The 24,648-nt window shown below is 31.6% G+C and overlaps 1 protein-coding gene across 12 annotated transcripts in view; it reads left to right on the top strand.

Annotated features, from left to right (window-relative positions):
• Positions 1-24,648, top strand: part of LOC106881190 (girdin) — a 176,959-nt gene that overhangs the window by 97,259 nt on the left and 55,052 nt on the right. For all 12 annotated transcript variants that reach the window (XR_008265197.1, XR_008265198.1, XR_008265201.1 and 9 more), the window contains 5 exons: positions 4,690-4,761; positions 8,313-8,399; positions 10,272-10,418; positions 14,948-15,083; positions 16,181-17,562. Coding sequence is in view for 3 of the 12 variants with exons in the window: in XM_052971764.1 (XP_052827724.1) it covers positions 4,690-4,761; positions 8,313-8,399; positions 10,272-10,418; positions 14,948-15,083; positions 16,181-17,562 (1,824 nt within the window). In the remaining 9 variants the exon portion in view is untranslated. The remainder of the gene's footprint in view (positions 1-4,689; positions 4,762-8,312; positions 8,400-10,271; positions 10,419-14,947; positions 15,084-16,180; positions 17,563-24,648) is intronic.

Genomic DNA, 24,648 nt, shown 5'->3' with positions numbered 1-24,648 from the left:
TGTGTGTGTGTGTGTTTGTGTGTCTTTGTTTGTCCCCCTCCACCATCGCTTGCCCCACTATCACTTGACAACCGATGCTGGTGTGTTTACGTCCCCGTAAGTTAGCGGTTCGGCAAAAAGAGACCGATAGAATAAGTACTAGGCTTACAAAGAATAAGCCCTGGGGTCGATTTTCTCGACTAAAGGCAGTGCTCCAGCATGGCCACAGTCAAATGACTGAAACAAGTAAAAGAGTAACTGTACAACATTATTTGTCCAGTGCAATGAAATTATTCTTATTTCTTCATAAAGAATGAAAGAAGCTTTGATTATTTTGTTGTTACATAATAATTATTAGCCAAGTGAGATTAAACATTGATTAGATTTGATACACTGAAGCTTCAATGAGATGATAAATTTCAGAAAATAAAAGGCAACAGTGCAAAACTATGGGAAAAATTTTAACTTTCATGTAAGAATTTCATACAACACTCATATATTTTCAGATGAAAATTAGCTTGACTGAATATTATAAAAAATCTGTTTCAGAATAATTTAGCATGTAAAATTCTCTAGAGAGATTAAAAGGCTGTTGTATTTCATCTGTACATTTTTTTTTTTTTTTTTTTTTTTATGTGAGGATATTTCTTAAGTTCTCAATATTCTTTAAAATCTTTAAGCTTGGTGACAGCTAAAGTGAAATCTAATCTAGAATAGAGAAATATGACATGTCACTCAGGATTAAATAAAACAAATATATGTTTATTTTGCATTAAAGTTTAAAGGCAGATAAAAATAGTAAAAGAAAGAGAATTGAAAATAAGTCGCAGCAGGGAAAAGTAGGTATCTGGGTCAAAAAGTGTATACTCTGAAAAAATACGACCTTTTTTTTTTTTTTATTAGTGCTTGAGCAAAGGATCAAATGTTCTAATTAGTCTGAAACTTGCAACTTAATTTATGTACAATTCCTTTAAAATATTCTCATAGTAATGGGCATCATAAGAAGCTGACTAAACTTGGCTTGATATAACTATTATGGAAACACAATCAATTTACATTTCATGAGCTTAAAACTTTTGGAAATTATATGTCCATTTTATTTATTTTTCTAAAAACTGAAATATGTTTTTACTGTTTTTGTTTTTCTAGTTATTAATGTTCATCATATTTTCTTCAATATAAATCAGTTGCTGTCCAAATTCATTTGCTAAAATTTTTATTATTGTATGGCCAGGATATTAACAAATTTTGTTAGTCAGAGGAACTGATTTTGTGTAAACTATAGATAATATAAGTACTGTGAAGTAATAAGTTTATCTCTTTAATGTCATCAATTATAGTGAATCTCTTTGTAAGTTTAAGACAGCTGTTAGTATGCTAAGTATTTTGGGGTACCTAGGTAATCAATGTGAAGGTGCATGGCTCAGTGGTTAGAACGTCAAGCTTATAATCGTGAGGTGAGTTCGAATCCCAGACCGGGCTGCATGTTGTGTTCTTGAGCAAGACACTTTATTTCATGTTGCTCCAGTTCACTCATCTGTAGAAATGAGTTGCGACATCACTGGTGCCAAGCTGTATCTGTCTTTGCCTTTCCCTTGGATAACATTGGTGGCATGGAGAGGGGAGGCCAGTATGCATGGGTGACTGCTGCTCTTCCATAAACAACCTTGCCCGGACTTGTGCCTGCAAGGGTAACTTTCTAGGTGCAATCCCATGGTCAGTCAATGACCGAAGGGGGTCTCAGCAGGTAATCAATCTACATGCAGACTGCATTACAAAGTAACAAAGTATCAAGTTTGTCTTTCTAGTATTTTCTAATATTTTCACTTAGTATATTATAAAAATTGTGTTTGTACAAGTAAGAGTGATATTAACCATCAGCATCTAACATTCTGCAGAACTTAAACTGGAATATTATTCATGCTTTTGGGATCTACAAATGCATACATTGTAGACTACATCCAAGAAAAAATTAACTGCCTGATAAGCAAATTATTACTCATCAGCAGTTTACAACTACTGACTCATTATCAATATGTACTCCTTCTCAGTCTCTACTATTGATACTACAGTGGGTTTCACTCCTCAGTTTCCAAACTGTTTCTTCCATAGATGTGAATGTACTTAAATTTTTAATTCCTTTGTTTCAGATTCCTCTTTCATTCCAAATTCTATATTAAAGCCTTTACTAAGTCGTTCTTTCCTATAAATTTACCTTCTGATGATCTCTTTTTGTCTAAACTACTTCCAACCACTTAAGTGCCACAGTTTAAAGTGAACATCAATTTCACTGGCCTCATACAGCTTTGTCTATTTTCTCAGTGTAAGCAGCTCCAACCATGATCAGAGATCAGAAGATAGATATTTTACCAATATCATGTTTCTTGGCATTTCAGCTATGATAGAAAGAAATGCCAAGTTAAATGTGGAAGACAGAATTGATAGTGCTCCAGATAGTTTTCTCAAAATGTTGATAGGTTAGAAAAATGAAAGGATCAATATGTGGTTATAGTCTTCCTTTGCTATTTATGATACCAAAACTTGGAAGTAAACATACAAATACTATACAGATTGTGTGCTACTCAAATTTGATATTCCCTGGAGATCTGAAACTTTTTATTGTCTCAAATATCAATTCTTGAGTCAAATATTTTATTAAGCAATCTGTGCATAAATATGTTTTCTGGGTATCCCAAAATAGTTGACATAATAACAGCCATTTTTAAATCACAAAGAGACTGGTAAATCTAGAAAGAACATCTATTTCTATGATGAAGTTATAAATAGCTATCATAGATAAACAGAATTGCAACGTAAAATAAGAGTAACTGATGAGTTTAGACATGCAATGTAAACAACTGTTTCTATCTATTTAAATGATTATTTGCTAAAATTATATGATTATTTAAAATCTTTCATGAAATTCCCTATTTGAAAACAAGCAGATAACCATCTAGTTCAACCAATATAATTACTATTTTCACAATTCACATTTGGTCCAAAGACTAACAGTGACAGAAAAATCAATAATGAGAGCTAAATATCCTGAGTCTTCTAAACAACAATTACTGCTTTACTCAGTCAGCTGTATTCTTTTTCCTGCTAACAAAATAGAACATTCAAGAATTAGTCTACTGACAATAAGTGTTGCTTGTATTTATTGATTTATTGAAGCTTAGTAGGTATCTTGAGTTTATACTGGATAACTTCTTGAGTTTTTCTTCATTTTTCAACTGGATAACTTATATCTGTATTTCAGACTATAGGGAATCTATTTTCATGTTGATATCAAAGATATCTAAACCTGACAAAAGATGGAGAATTTGAGACTTTAATTTATTTAAGAAATCTCTCCTCCCTTCAGCTCACTTTTGCTTTTCTCTCTCTTACACATACACACACACTATCACATGCATATACATACATACACATGAATACATAAAATGGAGCTAAAATAGCTACTTGTTACCCAGAAACTACCTTAGGATAACTATTCATATTTTGTTACCCTGTTTCTCCATCTCCTCTTCCCTTGCAACATATGTAGTCATTAATGTTATTTGAACATCATCATGCTTTTAGATTGAAAAATGCAACCAAATGATAGTTACTTATATCATAATGACAGTCTCATTAGCTCAAATGTGTATGCCTCCAAAATGTATACTCTTTCTGATATCCACTGTTTTTCTTGTCTGTCTGTCAGTCATATATGTATACACATAAATGCACACAACAGGTTTCCTTGAATTTGTCTGTGTACCAAATCCTTCCACAAGACTTTGGTTGCTCCAGGGTTATAATGAGACACTTGTCCAATGTACACAATAGGACTGACCATGAAACTCTGCAGCTGGGAAGCAAACTTCTCACGCAAACACTCATATCCTTTTTATTAAAATATTTCAATTTAAAATTCATTTTATTGGCTATCACTGATAAATTATTTAAAAGATAGCAAGAAGCAAAATTACAAAATTTTATGTATATTGTGTCTGGTTGAGTGTTTCACATTTCAACAACTGACTCTGTCAATTGCTTCTCTCAAGGTCAATAAAAAAAAATATCAATGATATCCAGAGGTGGATACAGTAACAATTTAAAAATTTAACTTTCATTTGAGTTGAATATATATTTACACACACACACACACACACACACACATATATATATAAATAAATGGAGTTAAACGCAGGTGTTATTCAAAAGTAAAAGAATTTGAATAACACCTGCGTTTAACTCCATTTATTTATCTATATATATTATACAAAATATTTCACATAAACCCAGAGTTTCTACCGTAAAAAACAAGGTGTTACACCCTTTTTACTTATGTGATTTTTTGCTACCCTAGTAACAGTTTATTTATTTTTTCTGTGTTAATTGTAAACAAGGGAAAAATACAAACATCTATTTTTATATATAAATATATATATATATATATATATATATATATATATATATATATATATATATATATACACATCTACATATATACATGTGTATATATATATACCTATATACTAATATATACTTTTGTTATTTACACCACCTGTCCTCGTCTGTTGTTATTATTTGTATATTCTCCCATATATATACCTACTCTCACACACACACACGCACACGCACACGCACACATATATACATATATATATATATATATACCTCTAATTTGTAATATTAAATTTATTTTAACTGCTTTCTTTTCAGTATAATGAAATTTATCAAGAAGCTAAAACAGCCAGAGCTTACAGAGATGAGATTGATATGCTCAGGGAAAAAGTAAGTGAATGAAAATGATTCAGTTCTGAATAATAAATTACTACTTTAAAAAAAAAATCTAATACAGAATGTTATCCTTTTTTTATAGCTATACTGTTTAGATTTATTATCATCATCATTTAACATCCTTTCATGCTGGCATAGGCTAGTTATAAGTTAATATTACTGGTAATTACTAGTTTTTTTCTTTTCTTTTACTAAGAGAAAAATAACAAGCAAGCTGGAGTTTTCAAGTATTTATAAAGACATTACTTATGTAAATGATAAAATAAGAAATTGGGACTAGATTACAACTCCTAGTTGCTGAAAACTTTGTAATATTGCTGAACACTCACTGCTTTGAATACACTATGCATGAGATAGCTAAAAATATGCATTTTTACAAACGATAAAGTTGAACTAAGCTTGAACTAGCAACTTTCAGTTTTATATTTTACTGAACATGAGTTTAATATTTACTATAGATATTGAAATGTTTTCTAAAGCCTTAGTCTACCTGGCTGACAGTTTCCACTGTTTAACAGTTAAACGGTTAGTAGTTAGAACTTCTACTGTAAGAATACTATGACAGTTTACTGAATCAGTAATCTGAGAGACTTGGACTCCTGATTAAAAAACTGATGTTTCATCAAATCATGGACACCATGTTCATGGAAGAAACACATTGTTTCTACTGTTTCAACTAGAATTCTTTAAAAATGAATATCAAATACTATAACTGAGTTTAACATAATAACTGTACGTGTTCATCTGTTTAACCTCTTTCATCATGAGTTTACTTTTACCTGCAAACATACCTTAAACAAAGCACATAAACCAACTAAAGTCTAAATGATAACAGGTACAACTTGTAGTTTAAAATTGTATTGTTAGCAATAGAAAGGAGAGCTGACAATAAGCAAAGGTCCACAAATTTGAAAAATTCGTAACTTAACTTTGCAGGAAAATATGGTTATAAAACAGTAAAAGAAAATAAAATATATCATTTGTCTTTGACATGTTTGAAGAATGCTAAGATGTTGAGTTTAAACCCAATGCCTGACCTAACATTGTGTTCTGGACTAGATGTTACCTTCAGTTGTTTACTTTGATGAAAACTAGATTCAAAATAATCATGTACTAATGCTTGAAACAAGAATATTGTGCTGCAGTGTTCAAATTACCATATTTTAGAGGAGAACAGATGTAAATGGATTTAAATAAAGGAATTAATAATATAGAACAAATTTTTCCTGAAGGCATTTTATGTGGCTGCATTGCTACATCCCATTGTATAAAGTAATGTACCTTTTCTGTAACAACTTGACTGTGAAATTAATTTTTTAAAAATGCCTCTCTATGTCTTACAGCTTTTCATAACATTATTCAATAACTGAATATATGTGTTGAATACTAAATTTCTAAGTCCCAAATTTTAGCTATTGATCTATTTTATTATGTGTATGGGGATTCTTTTATAAAAATGGTCTTTGTATAATTGTTAGTGTGCTTAACAAGTCAAGCAGGGACCTTATAGAATCAATAAGTGTTAAAGAAGCAGCTAGGTGAATTAGAATCTAACATTTGCATAAATTGTCATGTCTGATGTATTTATAGATTTATATTCTTTACTCTCTCTCTCTCTCTCTCTCTCTCTCTCTCTCTCTCTCTCTCTCTCTCTCTCTCTCTCTCTCTCTCTCCTCTCTCCTTATTTCTCTAAGTGTGTGTGTGTGCATGCGTGCGTGCAGAAACTGAAGATTGTTTTGATCATGAGGCCAGTGAGGCAATGGGCTGGTATCCAACTGACTTGACCAGCAGTGATTCCTTGAGTGTGTTTGTGTGTATGATAGTATGTTTGTTGGAACAGCCAATGTAAATTAAGAACTAAATACCAAGTTAGGACATTGAGTATAAGATATTTATACAACTGAAATATGTTAAATACTGACTTAAGTTTCTTGTGACTGATTGCAGTGATAAAAGAAATGAATCAATAGTCATTGTGTATGTGTGTACGGATGCAGTATGGTCGACTGGTTATGAAGTTCATTTCACAATCCTGTGATCTCAGGTTCAATCTCATTATATGGTATATTGTATAAGATAACATAGCTTTATGAATGAAATTGGGAAGACAGAAATTGCATAGAAATCTATCAAATGGATTGTATTAATGTTTTAAAAGTTGAGTCTTATCACACTGTATCATACTGAATCCATCTAAGAATTATGCTCGGTCACTTAACAATCAATCAGCAGAAAGTTCAGATAATCAAACAAATGAATACTCATTGTGAAAACTAATTTAGAGCCATTTTACATATTTGAGTAGGAGTGAGGGATTTTGGCATGACGTCGGTGAGGTAGTAATACAAATAAGTACAAAAAAAAAAAGAAAAAAGTATGGAGGGCACATTTATCATGTTTTTGAAGTATTTTGAATAAAAACTGTTGCCTGGGTTTTTGAATAATTGGATTATTAGAAAACATATCAACAAACATTTAACAGAGAAAATTTAAAATTTTATGTCTTTTAAGATAATGATATAGCTTAAATAATCAAATGATGATGGTGATGTCTTCATCATTGTTATTTTAATGTCTGCCTCCCCATGTTTGTATAGGTCAGACAGTATTCATTGAGGCACACTTTCTATGACCAGATGCTCTCTCTGTCACCAACCCTCACCTGTTTTCAATAAGGTAATAATTCCCTAGGAATAATCCCAATGAGACTTGGAGGAGCACAGTAAAATTGGATTAAAAACTAAATGGATTCCATCAAAGGTGTCTCAAAATGATCCTGAGAGTCAACTGCTAGGAACATGTCATACATGAGATCTGAGAAGAGTGAGTTCACAACCACTACAAGAGATTGTAGCAGAGCGCTAATTCTGTCTGATTGACCACATTCTCTGTCTAACTGATCAACAGCACTCAAAAACAATCAATACTTGGGTACCACCTGAACACGAGCATAAAATAGGTCAGCCAAATATTACTTTTCAAGATGACCTACAGACAGTCAGCATTACCTGAAATGGATGGGCAAGTGTAGCAATTAACTAACTCAGGTAGGGGAAGCTTGCCATCCAATGCAGCAAGTTTCTCCCTTGATTATTTTTACCGTCTTAATACCCATTTAGACCATGTGTAGAATTTTCACTTTGAAAATTCTTATTTGTAAGAACTGTGTGTAAGAGAATGAGCACAAGTACATCTGTACTGTGAGCATACATATGTATTGCAATAACTTTAATGGTACTGTATATTTGGACATTTGCATCAATTTTTGTATGTTCTTTCTAAATATTGTATGATTTCTCTTTTTCAATAGAAATCATTATTGATTTGAACACATGTTACTCATACTAACATTTATCAATCCATAGGTATAAAATCAAGCTGAAAATAATTTAACTCAGAAATTGAATTTCTAAACTAGACAGCATAAAGCATCGAATATATTTCTTTATGGAATTTGGGCTAATTCTAGATGTGGAATATAGACAATTAGTAATAAATCTCAAATTACATAGTATTTTAATTAACTCATTCTAATTTTGTTACAGGCTGTCAAGGTGGAAAGCTATGAAAATGAAATCTTAAAATACAAGGAAAAGCTCAACGAGTTGGAGTTCTGTAGATCTAGAATCGATGTGAGTATAATTATATCTATTGTTCTAAAAACTGTAAGTAAAATATCTTTTTACTTGGAGAAAAAGAATATTGTTATAAAAATATAACTTAGCATAATTTCAAGATTGTTTTCTTATCTGTAACTAAGTTTTCAGTATCTTGTAGCAAGCAGTGAGTCAAGGTTAATATTAGACTTGGAGTTTAAAGTTAACATTGTAAGTACTACTGCCAACTACTGCTTGGAATCAAAGGGTCCCTCCTCTGCACTAAGTGATTTTATCTATGGTATAAAATCCCATGTAGGTTTGCTGCCACAATATCATAAAGCAGACTTTGCAAATTAACCTTATCTCCACTCCAAAATGTAACCCACATCAAGTCATGGAATCTAAACTTCACAGGCAGACTGAACATTTTTTTTAAAAGTCCTTGCCTTGTTAATTTTAATTTTTCATTAATATTGCCTTATTAATAGTTAGCAAAATGTTCTTTGTTGTTTTCTTTGCAAAAGAGGAGCATATAGATGATTGGCTGAACTTTAGTATGTTACTTGTACAAGTTTTTACTTAGTTCTAAAGAGATGACAAATAAAAATCACTCTTCTGCATTAAAATCCAGATACATTAAAAATCCCAATGCAGTATATATGAAACACTTCTACAAAACTGTAAATAATGAAGCAGGAATAGTTTCCAACTGTGATATAAAGAAAGCATACCATGAGCTAATGAAGGTGCATCTGCATGATCGCTCAACCCACTAGAAATAGCAACCAAATTACCCTACAATCACATGGTTGTCTTTGAAAAATAAACACATTGGATAAAGATGTATAAAAAGAAACAAGGAGATGGGATAATTACAGCTGAAATGACTTAACTATATGAGCTTCTTGCTGCAGGCATTCTTAAGACATTTTCCAGTATTGCCCAATGAGTGAAAACTCTTCATGTAAAAACTATAACTTCTCAGTTGTTCTGTGATCTGGTAATTGATTCTTCTGGTTATACTTTGCTAAGGAGGAGACTGAAATATGCCCAAAATTGTCACCATATTCACCAAGTATCAGATTTACATACCTACTGCATGTCTTCATTTAATTTCCAACCTCTTTCAAATTTGGAGTCCTCCTCTCCTTTGCCTTTCTTGTAGAAAATTGACTTTTCTTATGGATTTCATTTCAGTTGATTAAAACTCCTTTAAATTCACTGCAAGAAGTATGTTAGGCCACATGGCAACATTTATCTATTAATAAATTCAATAACTACAATCCTAATTGAAGTTTAATTTTTTTTTTTTTTTTGTTAAAAACTTTTTCTTACAAACTCTTTTTCTGGGTGATTTCATCAGAAAGGATCACATCTTTTTAAAATGATATGAACACATACATATATATATATATATATATATATATATATATATATATATATATATATATATATATATATATACACCCATGCACACATTTAGGCTGTACTACACCACTTTTGAAAATAATCTGTTCCAACCACTACTCTTCTTTTTATGACCTCTCCATCTTATCCACAAAAGATACCCCTCTCCCTACTAAACTTTAAATGTGTTTCTTCATTGTGAGAGCCTTTCACTTGATTATGCTCTTATTAGAATGTTTCAGCATGACCCTCCAATTTTTACAACTCTATGTTAATGAAACTAATTTAACCATCTATTCTATGTTTCCATTGACCACAAACAGGTTCTGTGCTATGCATCTCTTCCTCAAACACATTAATGAAAACAATTCCTCTTTATGATTTTTTTTTTTTTGAAATTTTTGTCCACATTCCTCAAATATTTTAGTAACCATTCAGACTTCAAGTTAAATTATTTCTTTTATCTGTTTTAATGATTCTATTTTATTTTACTTTTAGGAACTTAAGGAAGATAACAGAATTTTGGTGGAAACTCGTTCTATGCTTGAGGAACAAATAAGCAACACATACAAACGTATGGATGCTGTGAAGGAATTAGAAAGGGACTTGATGAAGTGTAAAAATCAAATGCAAGAGCTGACTCTGGTCAGTATGATAATAAAATTTGTTGTCACTTCAGGAGTGTTTTGAATCTGATATTGACCCTTATAGCATTTTAAATCAGAGTGGCAAATGTCAAGTTAAATGCAGTAAAACCACCAGTTTTACTAGCTCCAGTGCCTTCATTTTGAAATCGTTATTAATCTCTTTTTTAGTTGAAGCCAGTTGACTTTCATCAAAAAAGTAGAAAAGCATATTCAAACCTTGCCAGTCTTTTATCTTGCAAACAAGCTTATTACAATCTGATTGCTGCTATAATTAAATCTGTAACCAGGAAAAAAAATGTTGGCATTTTAATTGTAGTTTATTGTTTTTTCCAAAATTAAAGTATACTCTGACATAATTCTGTTGTACTTAAGAAAAGGGGATTCTTTTTCATGTTTACATACATTGAATGAAGCTTCTCCAGCACAAAGTATTGCCACTTATTGCAGTCTGTTGTGGGATTTAACTGTCTGAGATCAGCCATTACCACTTATTCTCCAGCCTTTGTTCTTCACAAGTTCCTCTCACATTGTTTGTTTGATACATCTTTACTCAACTGCCATATTGCTTATGTATCGCATGGCCATGCCAGTACTGTTCGACAGTCTCCTCTCTTGCATGCAACAGCTGATTCCTCTTATATCCAATTTTTCTCTCAGCTCATTTCTGCTTCATTGTTCGTGCCCATTATTGTTGCATATCCAGCCAAGCACACTCATTTCTTTCTAGCCTTTGCACATCCTCTGCATTCAGAGCCCATGTTTTGCTACAATTAATATTGTACTTCAAACTCAAGTGTCATAGAATCTGTCCTTCACTTGAAGAAATTCCTTTATTGCAAACATATGATAGCCCCCTAAATTATTTTAATCCTGTTTTTACCCTGCTTACTCTGCTTTCAGAGCATCCACTGGCACTACTAATTAGATCACCAAGGTAAAGAAGCTATGAACTACTTCTAAGAAGCTTTAAGGCATTTTACATAATTTGTTTCACAGTTGTTCATACTACTAATTTACTCTGGTACATCTGCTAGATATGAAGTCTCTCTCTTTCCTGTCACACTGTCTATGATCCTATTATATCTTTTGTGCACCCATGATTTATACTGGATTTATAATATCCAATTCCTTCATATTCTTTTCTGTATATCAAGCAACACCATTTTCCAGATGGCAATGTTAGATACTCTCTTGGTCAGTCTTTTATTTTTGCTATCTGGTTGTAGGCTCTGCTGCCATGTCTGGAACTTTCCCTTCAATTCTTTGACTGATTCAGCTATGTGAACCAGGTTATCAGCTTATAGGCATACCCATGGACAGCCAGTCTTGAAATATTCTATAATAATTAAGAGGACTTTAATAAACAGTAAGTGGCTGATAATCATGTCCTGAGGAACACCTACCTGTATGCTAAATTTCTTACTGAACTTGTTTCTGGCTTTGACTTTATTATCAATGTATATGGCTCTTACAAGCCATTCACCAATACTTAGTTTTCTTAGTGATCACCAAGCTATAGAGCATAGGACCTTGTCAAAGGCCTTCTTTTGTAGTTGTCTCATGAAAAAGAGTGCATTCATTTTTCCTTGTCCTAACACAAACTCTAACTGTATTTTATTTAAGCTAATTTTCTTCTTAATCACTTTTGCAATGCTTGGCTTCCATTGGTGAAGAAATTTTCATCCTGTTGGTCAAAAAAGTCAACTACAGCAGATATATCATTATCATCACTGCAATACTAGTTTCCAGCCAAGTGTTTTTTCATGTTGGGGAACAGGTTATAGTCAGAAGGGGCCAAATCAGGAGAATAAGGATGGTGATCAACTAGTTCACAGCCACAGATAACAGCCATTGAAAGCAAAGACATGTGTGCTGGAGCATTGTCTTGTTGAAACAAAATCCCTTTTGTCAGTTTTCCTGGGCTTTTGGTCTTGATAACCTTTCATAACTGCTTCAGCAAGTTGGCGTAGTACCCTCCATTGACAGTGTGGCCATTTTGAACATAATCAATAAACACAGTGCCTTTTGCATCCCAAAAACCTGAGGCTGTCACCTACCTTGCAGATAAAATGACCTTGGTCTTTTTTGGAGCAGGTGAGGAGGGGTGTTTCTACTGCATGGATTGTCTCTTTGTCTTTGGCTCAAAGTGATGAAGCCAGCATTCATCCTCGGTTAGAAAATGTTCTAGGAAACCAGCTGGATCTGCCTCAAACATTGTCAGATTTTCCCATGATGTGATCAGCCTAACGTGCATTTGATCAGGTATCAGAAGACATGGCACCTACTTAGCAGAAACCTTCATGCCATGTTCATTGTGCAGAATATTCTCAACTTTCTCACAAGATATACTAATAGCATTGGCTATTTGATTTATAGTAAGTTGCTTGTCATCCATCACTATATGATAAACACAATCAACATTTTCCTCAGTGGTAGCAGTTTCAGGATGCCCCAACCTTAGGTCATATTCAGACTCTTTCTTCCCCACCTAAATTCGGCTACCCACTTTTCTACTGTTGATAAAACTGAAGTGTCATCCCTTAATTTTGCAACTATGTCAGTATGAATGTCCTTGGGGGATAAACCTTTTTTCTCCAACTACTTGATAACACTATGATGCCAAATTTAGTCAATTTTTAAGAGAAGTTACTACTAGTTATTTTTTAAGTCTTCTTTGAACAGTCAGATATCAGTTTACCCCAAAAGAAATGATGTAGTTATTAATAAGAAGAGCTGAATAAATGCATGCAAGATTTCAGAGCTCTAGCATCACTTCTTTATAGTCAGCCTATAAACTTTTCAACTCGCCCTGCTATATACATGTGTAGCATATAACCAGGAAAAAAAATTTTTTTCTTAATTTTTCATTTATTTTCCCCTTGTATTGTGGTATGGTTTTGAATTTTTTCACTAGATACTCCTCTTAGTGCTAAATACATTACTGTGAAATGTTATACCTTTCTATTTTTTTTTTTTGATTTTGTAGAGTCAGCAAGCTGAGTATTGTGTTGAGTAGGGTTGGGGACACTAGCTGTATTTGGTATTGAATTCTTAACTGTATAGTCAGTGGTCCACCATCTTAGACTTACAGTATATATGAATTTATTGTTACTGAATAAGTTTTTTGAAAACTTCAAAAATCAATCCAGTTATACAATTATGTTTATAAGTCACTCACTTACAAATTTATAGTGTGGTTTTCTTTCTTACCTATATTGAATATCAGTTTTATTACAGTATGTTTATCTAGAATTTCATTATCAGAGCTTACAATGTACACCAATTAAAATTTTTCTTCTGTACAATCTTTTTCAGTATTTTCCATAACACAATAAAATCTTCAACTAAAATTCTTACACTAATTGTCTCATCTGTTAATTATTAAACTTTTTTGCCTTTTTATAAAATGATCTCAACTTTTCAGTTACAGTTGTTAGTTGGCATGTGTTGACTCTCTTAGAATAGTTATACAATATTCTAGCCTGTGAGCATTATTGTTTCATTAAAGAGTTTTCCTTGAAATAGGTTTGGCTGCTAATTTATGTAGATCAACCTACATAACAACCAACCCGCCACCCCCCACCTCCACTGCAATTAAATCAATTCTGTTTAATATTTACTATATGTAAGGTGGCGAGCTGGCAGAATCATCACTGTGCTGGAAAAACTGCTTAGTGGCCTTTCTTCTGACTTTGTTCTGAATTCAAATGCTACTGAGATTGACTTTGCCTTTCATCCTTTTGGGATTGATTAAATGAGTACCAGTTAAACACTGGAGTTGATGTAATCAACTTATCCCCTTCCCTGAAATTGTTGGCCCTGTATGCAGATTTGTCATTTTTTACCTGTTAAAATAAAGACACTTTTTGAGGATCTCACTAAATTATAATAGCAGCTCAAACTGCATGTGAGATGTTGCTTTTCTTATTGCTTTCTTTGCACTACTTTATCAACCTTGTTTTGCAAATAAAATTTTTATAAGAAACCTATTACTACTGCTCAGTTTCATTTCTAAAATATAATTTGTTCGGTATTATTAAAATACCAATGCGATAGTAATAATATCAATGTAGTAGTATGAAATAGTATACAATTGCTAGCAGTCTTCTTGCTGTATTATACCAAATAAATGTTTATCAACTAAAAGTCTATCTTAACAAAATGAACACAGAGGTAATTATTCAAATTGAATTTAAAAGTTATATTAATACCTACTTGTAAATGAAAATGCCATCATAGGTATTAATATAACTTTTAAATTCAGTTTGAAAAAGTACCCCTGTATTCATTCTGTCAAGATCTTATGTACTTCAGTTCAGAAGAGTGAAGAGATCTTGATGTTTCAAATAAAGTGACTTCTATTCTTTAGAGTCTCTAGGTAATTTTTAAAATATTATTTTGAAGTGATAGAAAATCTTACTAATAATAAAAATTCTAACTATTTTAGTAATTTAAATTGCTAATTTTTTTACAATAATGTGTTCAGAGAATTCATAATTCAACATTTTTATAACCTTACATTTTCAGGAACTTGATACTGAAAAAGAGAAGGTACGGGTATTAACGGAAGAAAATGCCTTGTTAGAATTTGAGAAAAAAAATCGACTCCAACAAAACACTACTCTTGAGAAGGAACTTGAAGAAGCACACACGAGGACTTCTGGTGGGAATAAAATAATTTACATTTCTCTAATTATTATATTTCTTATTTATCCCTGTGAGTATAGACTGAGTGGTGTACAAGCAATATATGTGTATATTTGTATGAATTATTAGAGGAAATGTTTTTGTTTACACTTGGGCGCTTTTGGTATTCCTAATCATTCAACTATGAGACATGAAAGTGACACCTATCTTTCTGTTCGAGTATATCAAGTCCAAACAAAATACTTCGTCTATAGTAATATAGTACTAGGTGGTGGACTAAAATACATGACTTTGGATTAGAGGGATCGCTAGTATTATTTTACCTAAAAGTCACTATGGTGGTTGTGTTTTGTCACGCTTATATGTTGAATAAATCAAACTATTTATTGTCATTTCCTCATATCCAAAACTGGTTGTGTAGTTTTCCTTTGTTAGCTATTACTAGCTTTTCTTTTATTACATTTTTCTCATGTCCTCTTTATTTTAAATTTACCTTGACAATCAAATATCACTTGTATTAAGTATTTCATTTCTCTTCTTCCATTCTTTATTTTCACATAACTATAGATCCTACTCAGTGTGTATAGGTGTGTGTATGTATATATATATATATATATATATATATATATATATATATATATAAATTGTAATTCTCCAAGTTTATTTGTATACATTTCAGTCTTCATATTGTGTATTATTGAAATTTTCTGTTCCACTCCCCATAAAGTAAGTTTTCTATTTCCTCACCTTACACAGAGGAAGAAAATATTTTCATTATATAAAGTTTAAAATATTTCTCAGTATTTATAGAACTCTTACACATACTATTGCTTTTACTTATCTTTGATTGTGATAGTATCAGGTTTTTGTTGCTTTTTTATACACCTATGTTGAATAAACTGGTCATTTACTTCAGGTACAGTAGAGTATCACTGACTAAATAAGTATACAACAGTAAACTTTAATGTTATTAATTATAGAAAGTAATAAAAACTTGAGTTCAATATGACATGTTTTTAGTAATTAGAAAATGTGTCTCTATCAAAATCCTTTAATAGAATTATAAACCTTATTGATCTAATATATTGTTTTCCAACTTTTACTTTTCTTTAGGCATCAGTCTGTCTGACCAGCTGAATGAAACTTCGAATGCCAAAGTTCTTCGACTAGAATTAGAAAATCAGTTACTTCAGCAAAAGATCGAAGAACTGAGAGAAAATTCTTTATTAGAAAGTAGTGCTCTAAATTTGGAACAAGAGAAAGAGAATAAGCGACTTTCTAAAAAAGTTGAATCTTTGCAGGGAGAGATGAAGTCACAATCAGAGAGGTGTATAGAGTTAGAACAGAAAACAAAAGAATTTGCTGATGAGAAGGAGAAACTTTTGCTTATGATTGAAACTGTCAAAGAAAATACTGAAAGACAGCTGAATGAGGTTAAAAGAGAAAAAGAACATTTAGCTGAAACAATATCTTCACTGCGTGAGAGAAATGAAAAATCAAATGATAGCAGAGTGAAGGAACTTGAAAAAGAAAATAAAAATCTCCATGACAAAGTTTCAGAAACTGCTGCCAGAATTTCAAAATTAGACTTTGAATATCAACAGCTTCAAAGGGCTAATGACAAAATGAAAGCTAACTGTGAAAGACTGAATGAGCTCGAACATTCCAACACTAGTTTAGAGCGTATAAATTCTGACTTGAAGAATGCAGTCAGCACTCTAAAGCTTGCCTGTGATAAATATGAAACTACAGAAGAGGATAACTCTCGCTTAGAAATAGAAAACAAAAAACTAAACAAAACCATTGAAAGTCTTCAGTTATCTTTATCTAAGCAAGAAATGCTTATTGAAGAACACATTTCGTTAACTTTAGAAAACCAGAAACTACAAAAGACTCTAGAGTCATTAAAAGGTGCAACAGACAAAGTTCTAGAATTGGATAATGAGAAAGATGAACTAAATCGGGAAATTCAGCAATTAAAGAAAACCATTGAGTCTCAGCGAATTGAACGGGTCAAATATGAACAGATGGAAATGGATGTATTAGATATGGACAATGAGAACCAGAAGCTTCAGAAAACGTTAGAGATGACCACCCGGCGTTTGCAACAGTTGGAGAAGGACAACAATGACTTGGAAGTTGAAAATGAAAAGCTACAAATTTCCATCGAGAGTTTGAAACTTTCCTGTAAGAAACTGGAAAACAAAGAAGAAGAAAATAAAGAGTTGGATAATGAGATAATTAAATTAAACAAGGACAAATCAGCCCTTGAGAAAGAAAATAAAAAGCTCAAACATGTTCTAGAAGCTACTGGAGCTCACTTAGATGAAATCACCTCAAAGCATAATATTCTTGAGAAAGACTATAAAGCTTTAAAAAAGACCCTTGATAAAAACAAAGATGCTAATGAGCGGATACGGGAGTTTGAAAAAGAAAACAAAGATTTGCAGCAGCAACTTCTTGTAAACAAGAAGACCCTTGCTACTTTGAGAGAGGTGAGTTGTACACTAAATGTTATATATTACTTTTCAAAACAAAGTTTCTTAATAATGCATTTTCTAATTCTCATAGTTTGAAGTTAGTTCTGCTTCTTTGTAATGCTTTAGGAATTTGAGTAATTTAGAAAATGCTTTCTTGTGCTTTCTTAACTGTTTAAACTGATATTTTGAATAGTTTCAATCTGAGCTATTAGAAATATGATCAAAAAGCAGCTATTCAGTATTATCTTTTATTGTATACATATTTTCACTTAAATACATCAGTTCAGTTAATTTAATAACTGAAACATAGTATAGAAGCAATTATAACACTGTGTTGGATTACATATTTTGGGATTTTGCTTTGTACTGTGTTATAAAACTTCTGCAGTCAACTCTATTTATTACATCTCTTATTTTGTTGACCTAAGTCAACAGAATGAGAGTAACTAAATACTATAAGGCAAGTACTAGAGTTCATTTGACTTTGAATATCTTCATGAAGAGCAGAGATTTAATGTAAGTCAAAGTTGAAAATATATATATAAATGATAATTGAGGGCAATTAAAATTCTGCAAATGTCAGAGACCTACAATTAATGTTTCATAATATCTAATTTTTTTTTTTTTATAGAAGAATGAAGTTGATTGAATTAGGCATAGTATGTCAATGACTAATTTCTTAGTTTAGGTGAATTTGACAGTCGTAGGAGAATACACAATGAATTTCATTAGATTAAGTTATTATATTCCCATTAGAGGACATTTCCAGGGTTCCTGTTCATGAAAACAGTTTATGTATAGCATAAAGTATCTAGGTTGCATGTGAATTTTATCTAGATTCCAGAATTAAGGAGTGTGGTGTTATCTACAAGATTTGTATTTATAGTTAGAAATTATAAAGTGAACGTCACTAATACAACAGAGAAAGAATGTGATAGATTGCAATGTATGTGAGTTGGTGGAATGTGAGACATAGAGAGTTTGAGATAAGATGGACTCATCTGGTAGAAAACATCTGATCTAAGGGATGAGTGATTGATGTACTGTAGAGAGTATCTTCTGGCAAACTCAGCTGAAGGTTGATCCTTATGTCAAGAACAACAACACTGCTTTGATTGACATTCTCAAGATTAAGAGATGGCTACTGAATAATGTAGAAGAGCAAGTCTAGTAGAACAGGCTCTACAAGCCAACAAAACCTCCATCAGTTATACAACACCATTCTGCCTACTACAACAAATTATACCCATTTATAGTATTAGCATACTTACACCTGCTTATTTAGTGAAACAAAACAAAGAGACATCTACTTTTCCATAATTTATTGCTTAACATAGGTCTCCCCAGTGAGCTTCAGAAATACTGACTACAGGAATTCTGAATGTCCACATTTATAATTTAAAAGATTGATTTTCTTATATGTTACAAAATATTCAGTTGAATGTTTTCAGTAGTTTCAGAATTGTACTTGGAAAAGAACATTAAGTATAGTTTTCAAAGACTTTAATTAACTCATATTTTTCTGTTATTTGTTAGGCCATTCCAGATGTAGTTGTTTCTTTTTATATATAATAATGGAATTTTTGTATGAAAACAAAAAATATTTTTGACTAATAAATCTCACTTAAAAACTGTTGATCAATTAATGAATTTAAATTGCAAAAGAAAGGTCTGAAATGTTTAACTCCTCTTACCAATATCAAAACCATCTAGAGTTCTTTTTAAAATAGTTTTAAATATTCAAGATTTTATCAAACAATTTGAATATGCGATGTAAAATTGTTTTCATTAGGAAAATCCTTTCTTACATATTTTGATAATATACTCTACCATTGTGTCAGCATAGAAATGAATGATCTTGAAGTGTTACTGCCTATAGGCTGGCACCACATCCTTTTAAATTCATATCAATAAAGTAACAGTAATATCTTTGTACCTAATCAATCAAATTTATCCTTGTTTTTTTTTTTTTAACTGCCTTATATCTAACAAAAAAAAAGACAGTTACAAATTACTAAGAATACTTTACTACTACTATTTATTTATTCTGTTGATCATCAAAATATTGGTCTTTGGATTTACCTGTGCCACATTGCAGGCATCAGCATATGGAGATCCTTTATTAGGCTCCTTTTTATTGCAGTTAAATCTTCTAGTGATTACCTTTTTTAGCAACAGAGTTTGAAAACGTGAGTGTGAAGTGTTGACAGTCTCATCTAAATATGAATGTTTTAGTAACTAAATCAATGAAAATCTATATGTGATAAAATTCCATTTTTTTATATTTTGATAGTTTAAATTCTTCTGTAGATAGATATATAGCTATAAAATTATTTGTGGATTCCTCTTCAACTTCCTTTTTGTGTAGGCGAAGTATAGTCTCTTCATTAAAATGTTATCCATTTGTGACAACTGTTTTAAAGCTTTTACATTCCTCTCAATGTTACACAAATGTAATGTGTTCAAATAAGAAATGTTTGACTCATAACTCAAGAATGACTTAGGGTGTGACCATATGTCAACAAGTTGCTATCAACTTAAAATTCTAGTTTTTTTTTTTTTCAATTATATATTGACCTCTTTTTTTTTCATTGTGTATGTGTGTACATGTGCACACATGTGTATTCAGACATTTGTTTTGATCATTGAAAATCAGTGGCCATGATGAAATAAGGAAGTTTATGAAACTAAGTGAGGATTTGATTTTGTACCCCCCCCCCCCCCAATACATATGCACTTGATACAATTCCACTATATATAAATATATATTAAGTACTTTTATGAAAGAAAACTAAAATACTATGTATGTAGCACACATGCAAACATAATTGTTATCTGCTAGATGACTTATGGCTTATTTTTGTATTAATTGGCTTTTAACATAAAATTATCTAGTGATTTAATTATTTAAAAAATATGGGTTCCTTGTTCAAAAGATAACCAATTCTTTATAAAAAGATGTAGTCTATCTGACTGAAAATGTCTTCAGATTTTTATACAATTTCATCATTTAGTGTCCATGTTCCATACTAGCATAGACTAAACAGTTTGACAGGTTCTGATGAGCCCAATGACTGTGTTGTGTACTATTGTCTACTTTGGCATGGTTTCTATGACTGGCATGGCTTCTTAATGCCAGTCACTTTACAGCTTTTACTGGGTGCTTTTTTTTTGTGCCACCAGCTGACTACAAACTCCTAGAGAGGTGGCTTTATGCCAGGAGATGAGGGGCAGAAAAGAAGGCAAAGCAGAACTGGTTCCTTGTTGTAGAGGTGCTACATAGCTACCCAGAACTTAGAAGAAAGGATGAGAGAGTAGATTGAGAAAGAGATTTGGTAAACGGAAACTGAAAGAGGCTTGTCTCCCACCGCCTCTTGACATGAATGCTGGTTTGTTTATACCACCATAACTTAGCATATCTTCAGTATAAATGGCTGATAGAATAAGTACCAGACCTTAAAAAAAAGAAGTACTGGGGTTGATTACACGGGGTCTTTTCAGTTAACGGTCTTAGGCATGCAATGAACAGAATAAACAAAATAAATGAATTCAATATAAATTCATCCTATTATAAAAATCAAAGAGAACCTTAAATCAAGGAGTGAATTCAAAATACATATTGTAAAAAATTATATACGACATATAATTCAATTAATACATTAAAATTAAAATTTTCACGCTGCATTACATAAATATCTTACAACAGTATATACGCATGCTAGACCATCTATAATATACATATATACATCAAAATACACATATGCATGCACACAGACCACATACATATACAGGCATATATATGTAAGACATAAAAATATACGCACAAATACACATATACACATGTACATATATGTACACAACCATGCTCGCATATGAACATCTCTTGGTGTATACATATAGAAGTTACAACAGACAAGCTAGATGAGAAGTATATTTTAAACGTAGGGAGGGGGAAAGAAAAAGGAAAGGAAGGATTTGCTAATCCGTTTTTAAAATGTGTAAAAGACATTTTGTTCAAATTAATTCTATTCATTCATTAAATATTCTTTTATACAAACCACTCAATATTTATTTTTCTTTAAAGACACATTTTTCCTAATTCAGTATGGAGAGATTTTTTTCTTCAGAATTGATGGACATTCTCTCAGTAATTTGTATTTCTGGTTTGTCTGCTATCACACCCTCTTGAAACATTGCTTATGTTAGTTTGGTTTTTTAAAAAGATCTGCATATTATTTGCTGGAATTCTGAGACTCCTAAACTTACCTCCAACACAAACCTGAAGGTGCTAATTGTTTTATGTTGCATCTATTTGATACATCCAAGTTACTTCTTAATCACAACTAACAGTGGAAATTCATGAATTTTAATTTTAGAATTGGATCTGCCTTAACCCTTTAGCATTCAAACAAGCCATATCAGGCCCAAATATTCTACCTCTTTTATGTTCAACCCAAGCAGATCTGGTCTCTCACACCTCCCCTATAATGTCATTGTAAAACAATCGTGTTATCAAAATCCTGCAGCTACAAGATAATGTATGATTAATTCAAAACAATGTGAATAAATAATACATTGAACTGAGTAATCTGAATGCTAGATGGTTAAAGGTTGTCTCAGTAGAATATCATTCTTATTGATGACTAGTTTTAGTTGAAAATGTTCAGCTTCTCAAGATAAAACATTTTTTTAAAATTATTTTATGAACTCGTATAGAGCTGTAGCATTCACATTGTTTGTTTTGCAAGTTTCTAAACTGCCTAATAACAATGTTGATTATTTGTCTATTCCAACTGTTTTTATAGTTTGTAATAAAGATTCAACCCACTTCTCTCCTAAACTTACATCATGTTATGGTGTGATTAAAAAAAAAACCTAATAATTAAATTGGTGGTATACAGCCTAGCCACAGTTATATCCTCTATGTTTACTTGTTTCAGTCATTAAACTGCAGCCATGCTGGAGCATTACCTTGAGGAATTTTTAGTCAAACAAATTGACCCCAGTACTTTTTTATTTTTGTTACGACTATTGTTTTCCTTAGCTGAACTGCTAAATTACAGGGATGTAAACTCACCAACACTAGCTAGTGGGAGACAAACATAGACACTAAGACACACACATATAGAGAGATAGATATATAATAGGCTTCTTTCAGTTTCTGTCTGCCAAATCCACTCACAAGGTTTTGGTCAACATGAAATTATAGTAGAAGACACTTGGCCATGGTACCACACTGTAGGACTGAACCAGAATCATATGGTTGGGAAGCAAACTTCTTTTACTACACAGCCATGCCTGTGCCTATAGTAATTTTTTCTTTTTTCTCTTTTTTTTTGTCATAAAGTTGTAGGCTTAGATTTTTTCAATTTCATTATATTAAAAGTATTTTCATAAATATTATATGAAGCACCAGAATATGTGTCAAATTTTAAATTTATCAAATAGCCATCCACTTGCACATTAATCTAGCAAGTCAGTAATACAGTTAATCAAACAACTGAACAGCCATTGCTGAACCTGACAGAGGATCATGTGTGTGTGTACCTTTTCATGCTTATATTTATACAATTTCAGAAATAAATCCTATATATATATGTGCATGCTTATAGCTAAATCTCATCTAATGCATTTTTAAAAAAATAAAGAATTCAAATGAGAAACTCAAGCTGGTTTAATTTCTCAGTTTCAAAGAATTATCATTTTTCATTGTTTTTGTATTGATCATATGCCAATGTTTGAGCTAGTGCAAGTGTTTTCTGAATATTGATTATTACTTACTTTAGGCATGACTTTGGGTAGCAGACTGTGTTTGTGTTAAATTGTTATGTATGTATAAATATATGGCATCACTATTTCTTCTTCATAATTCTGATATAAGTGAGTTTGGTTTAATGTTCAATATATTGGCAGTCTATCTTAGACTCTTCTCATTTGTTTCCATTTTCAGTTTTATGGTGTAGTTATGTATTTTCTTGGATAAATGCAAGAATTCCTATTAGTAATTTCTTGAATTGTATAATTGTAGTCTATCATTCCTGTACAGTTTGTTGATGCAAGTTACATCATGATATGACTGCAAATACACACAATTTGCACATGCAATTGTATCAACAAAGAAGCTGGCTCATTTATTTCTTAGGAGTTTGATGTTTATAACAAAAGCTGTATTTGTAAAGCAGAAAATAAGTTGGATTGAATTATCCCTATTATTTCTACTGACTCCCTAACATAATGAAGATAATACATGTATAAGAAATCAATATTAGCAGAGCAGTGTAACACAATCCAATTTTGTATCTAAGTTTTTAATCAGATTTTATTGCTTACAATAAAGTATATTGAGATCATTTCAGTTGATTATATATGATAATGGTATGATGAATTTCTGCATAATCCACTAATATTTTAAAGTATATTTGTACCTATTCAAAAGAAATCATTTCATCAATATCAGTGGCTGTTAACATGAGGCATTCAATATCATTTTCCTAATATATGTAGGAAACTGAATAGGTAAATGCCAGTAATGAGAATTATATATAGTTATTTCTCACATATTTATCTTCAATACTTATATCATTAAGGAAATATTTATTTATAGGTGAGATGAAATGGAGAGTTAGGACATTTACTCTCTTATAAGATTTTGCAACTTAAAGAAGTCATTTCACCAAAAACCTATTGCTATATGATAGTATCTGAAGACCATTATTGTTATTATTATTATTATTATTATTATTATTATTATTATTATTAGTAGTAGTAGTAGTAGTAGTAGTAGTAGTAGTAGTATATTCTGAAGTATAAGAGCCTTCTAAAATATAATGGAGAGAAAGTATCCATCATCTCCACCCACTATTCCTGGGAGGGCTCTAGTGAGTAGTATCCTCAGGTTCTTCCTCCATAGAGCTCTCTGAGAAGCAACCATCATCACACTTTCTGTATTTATTCCAGTTGGCTCCAACATCTCATCCCTTTCTTTACTGTTAGTTGTTTATCTCTAACCTGCCCCTGCCATTCCTCATGCATATTGTCTGTCACATTAACATTGTTCTGTAATGTATCTGGTAAAATAATGTGGTAGTACAGCTTCCCCCC

Source organism: Octopus bimaculoides, chromosome 11, assembly GCF_001194135.2.
Source record: "Octopus bimaculoides isolate UCB-OBI-ISO-001 chromosome 11, ASM119413v2, whole genome shotgun sequence".
Lineage (NCBI taxonomy): Eukaryota > Metazoa > Mollusca > Cephalopoda > Octopoda > Octopodidae > Octopus > Octopus bimaculoides.
Note: the sequence above shows the minus strand (reverse complement) of the source record. Positions and strands in the feature narration are given on the sequence as shown.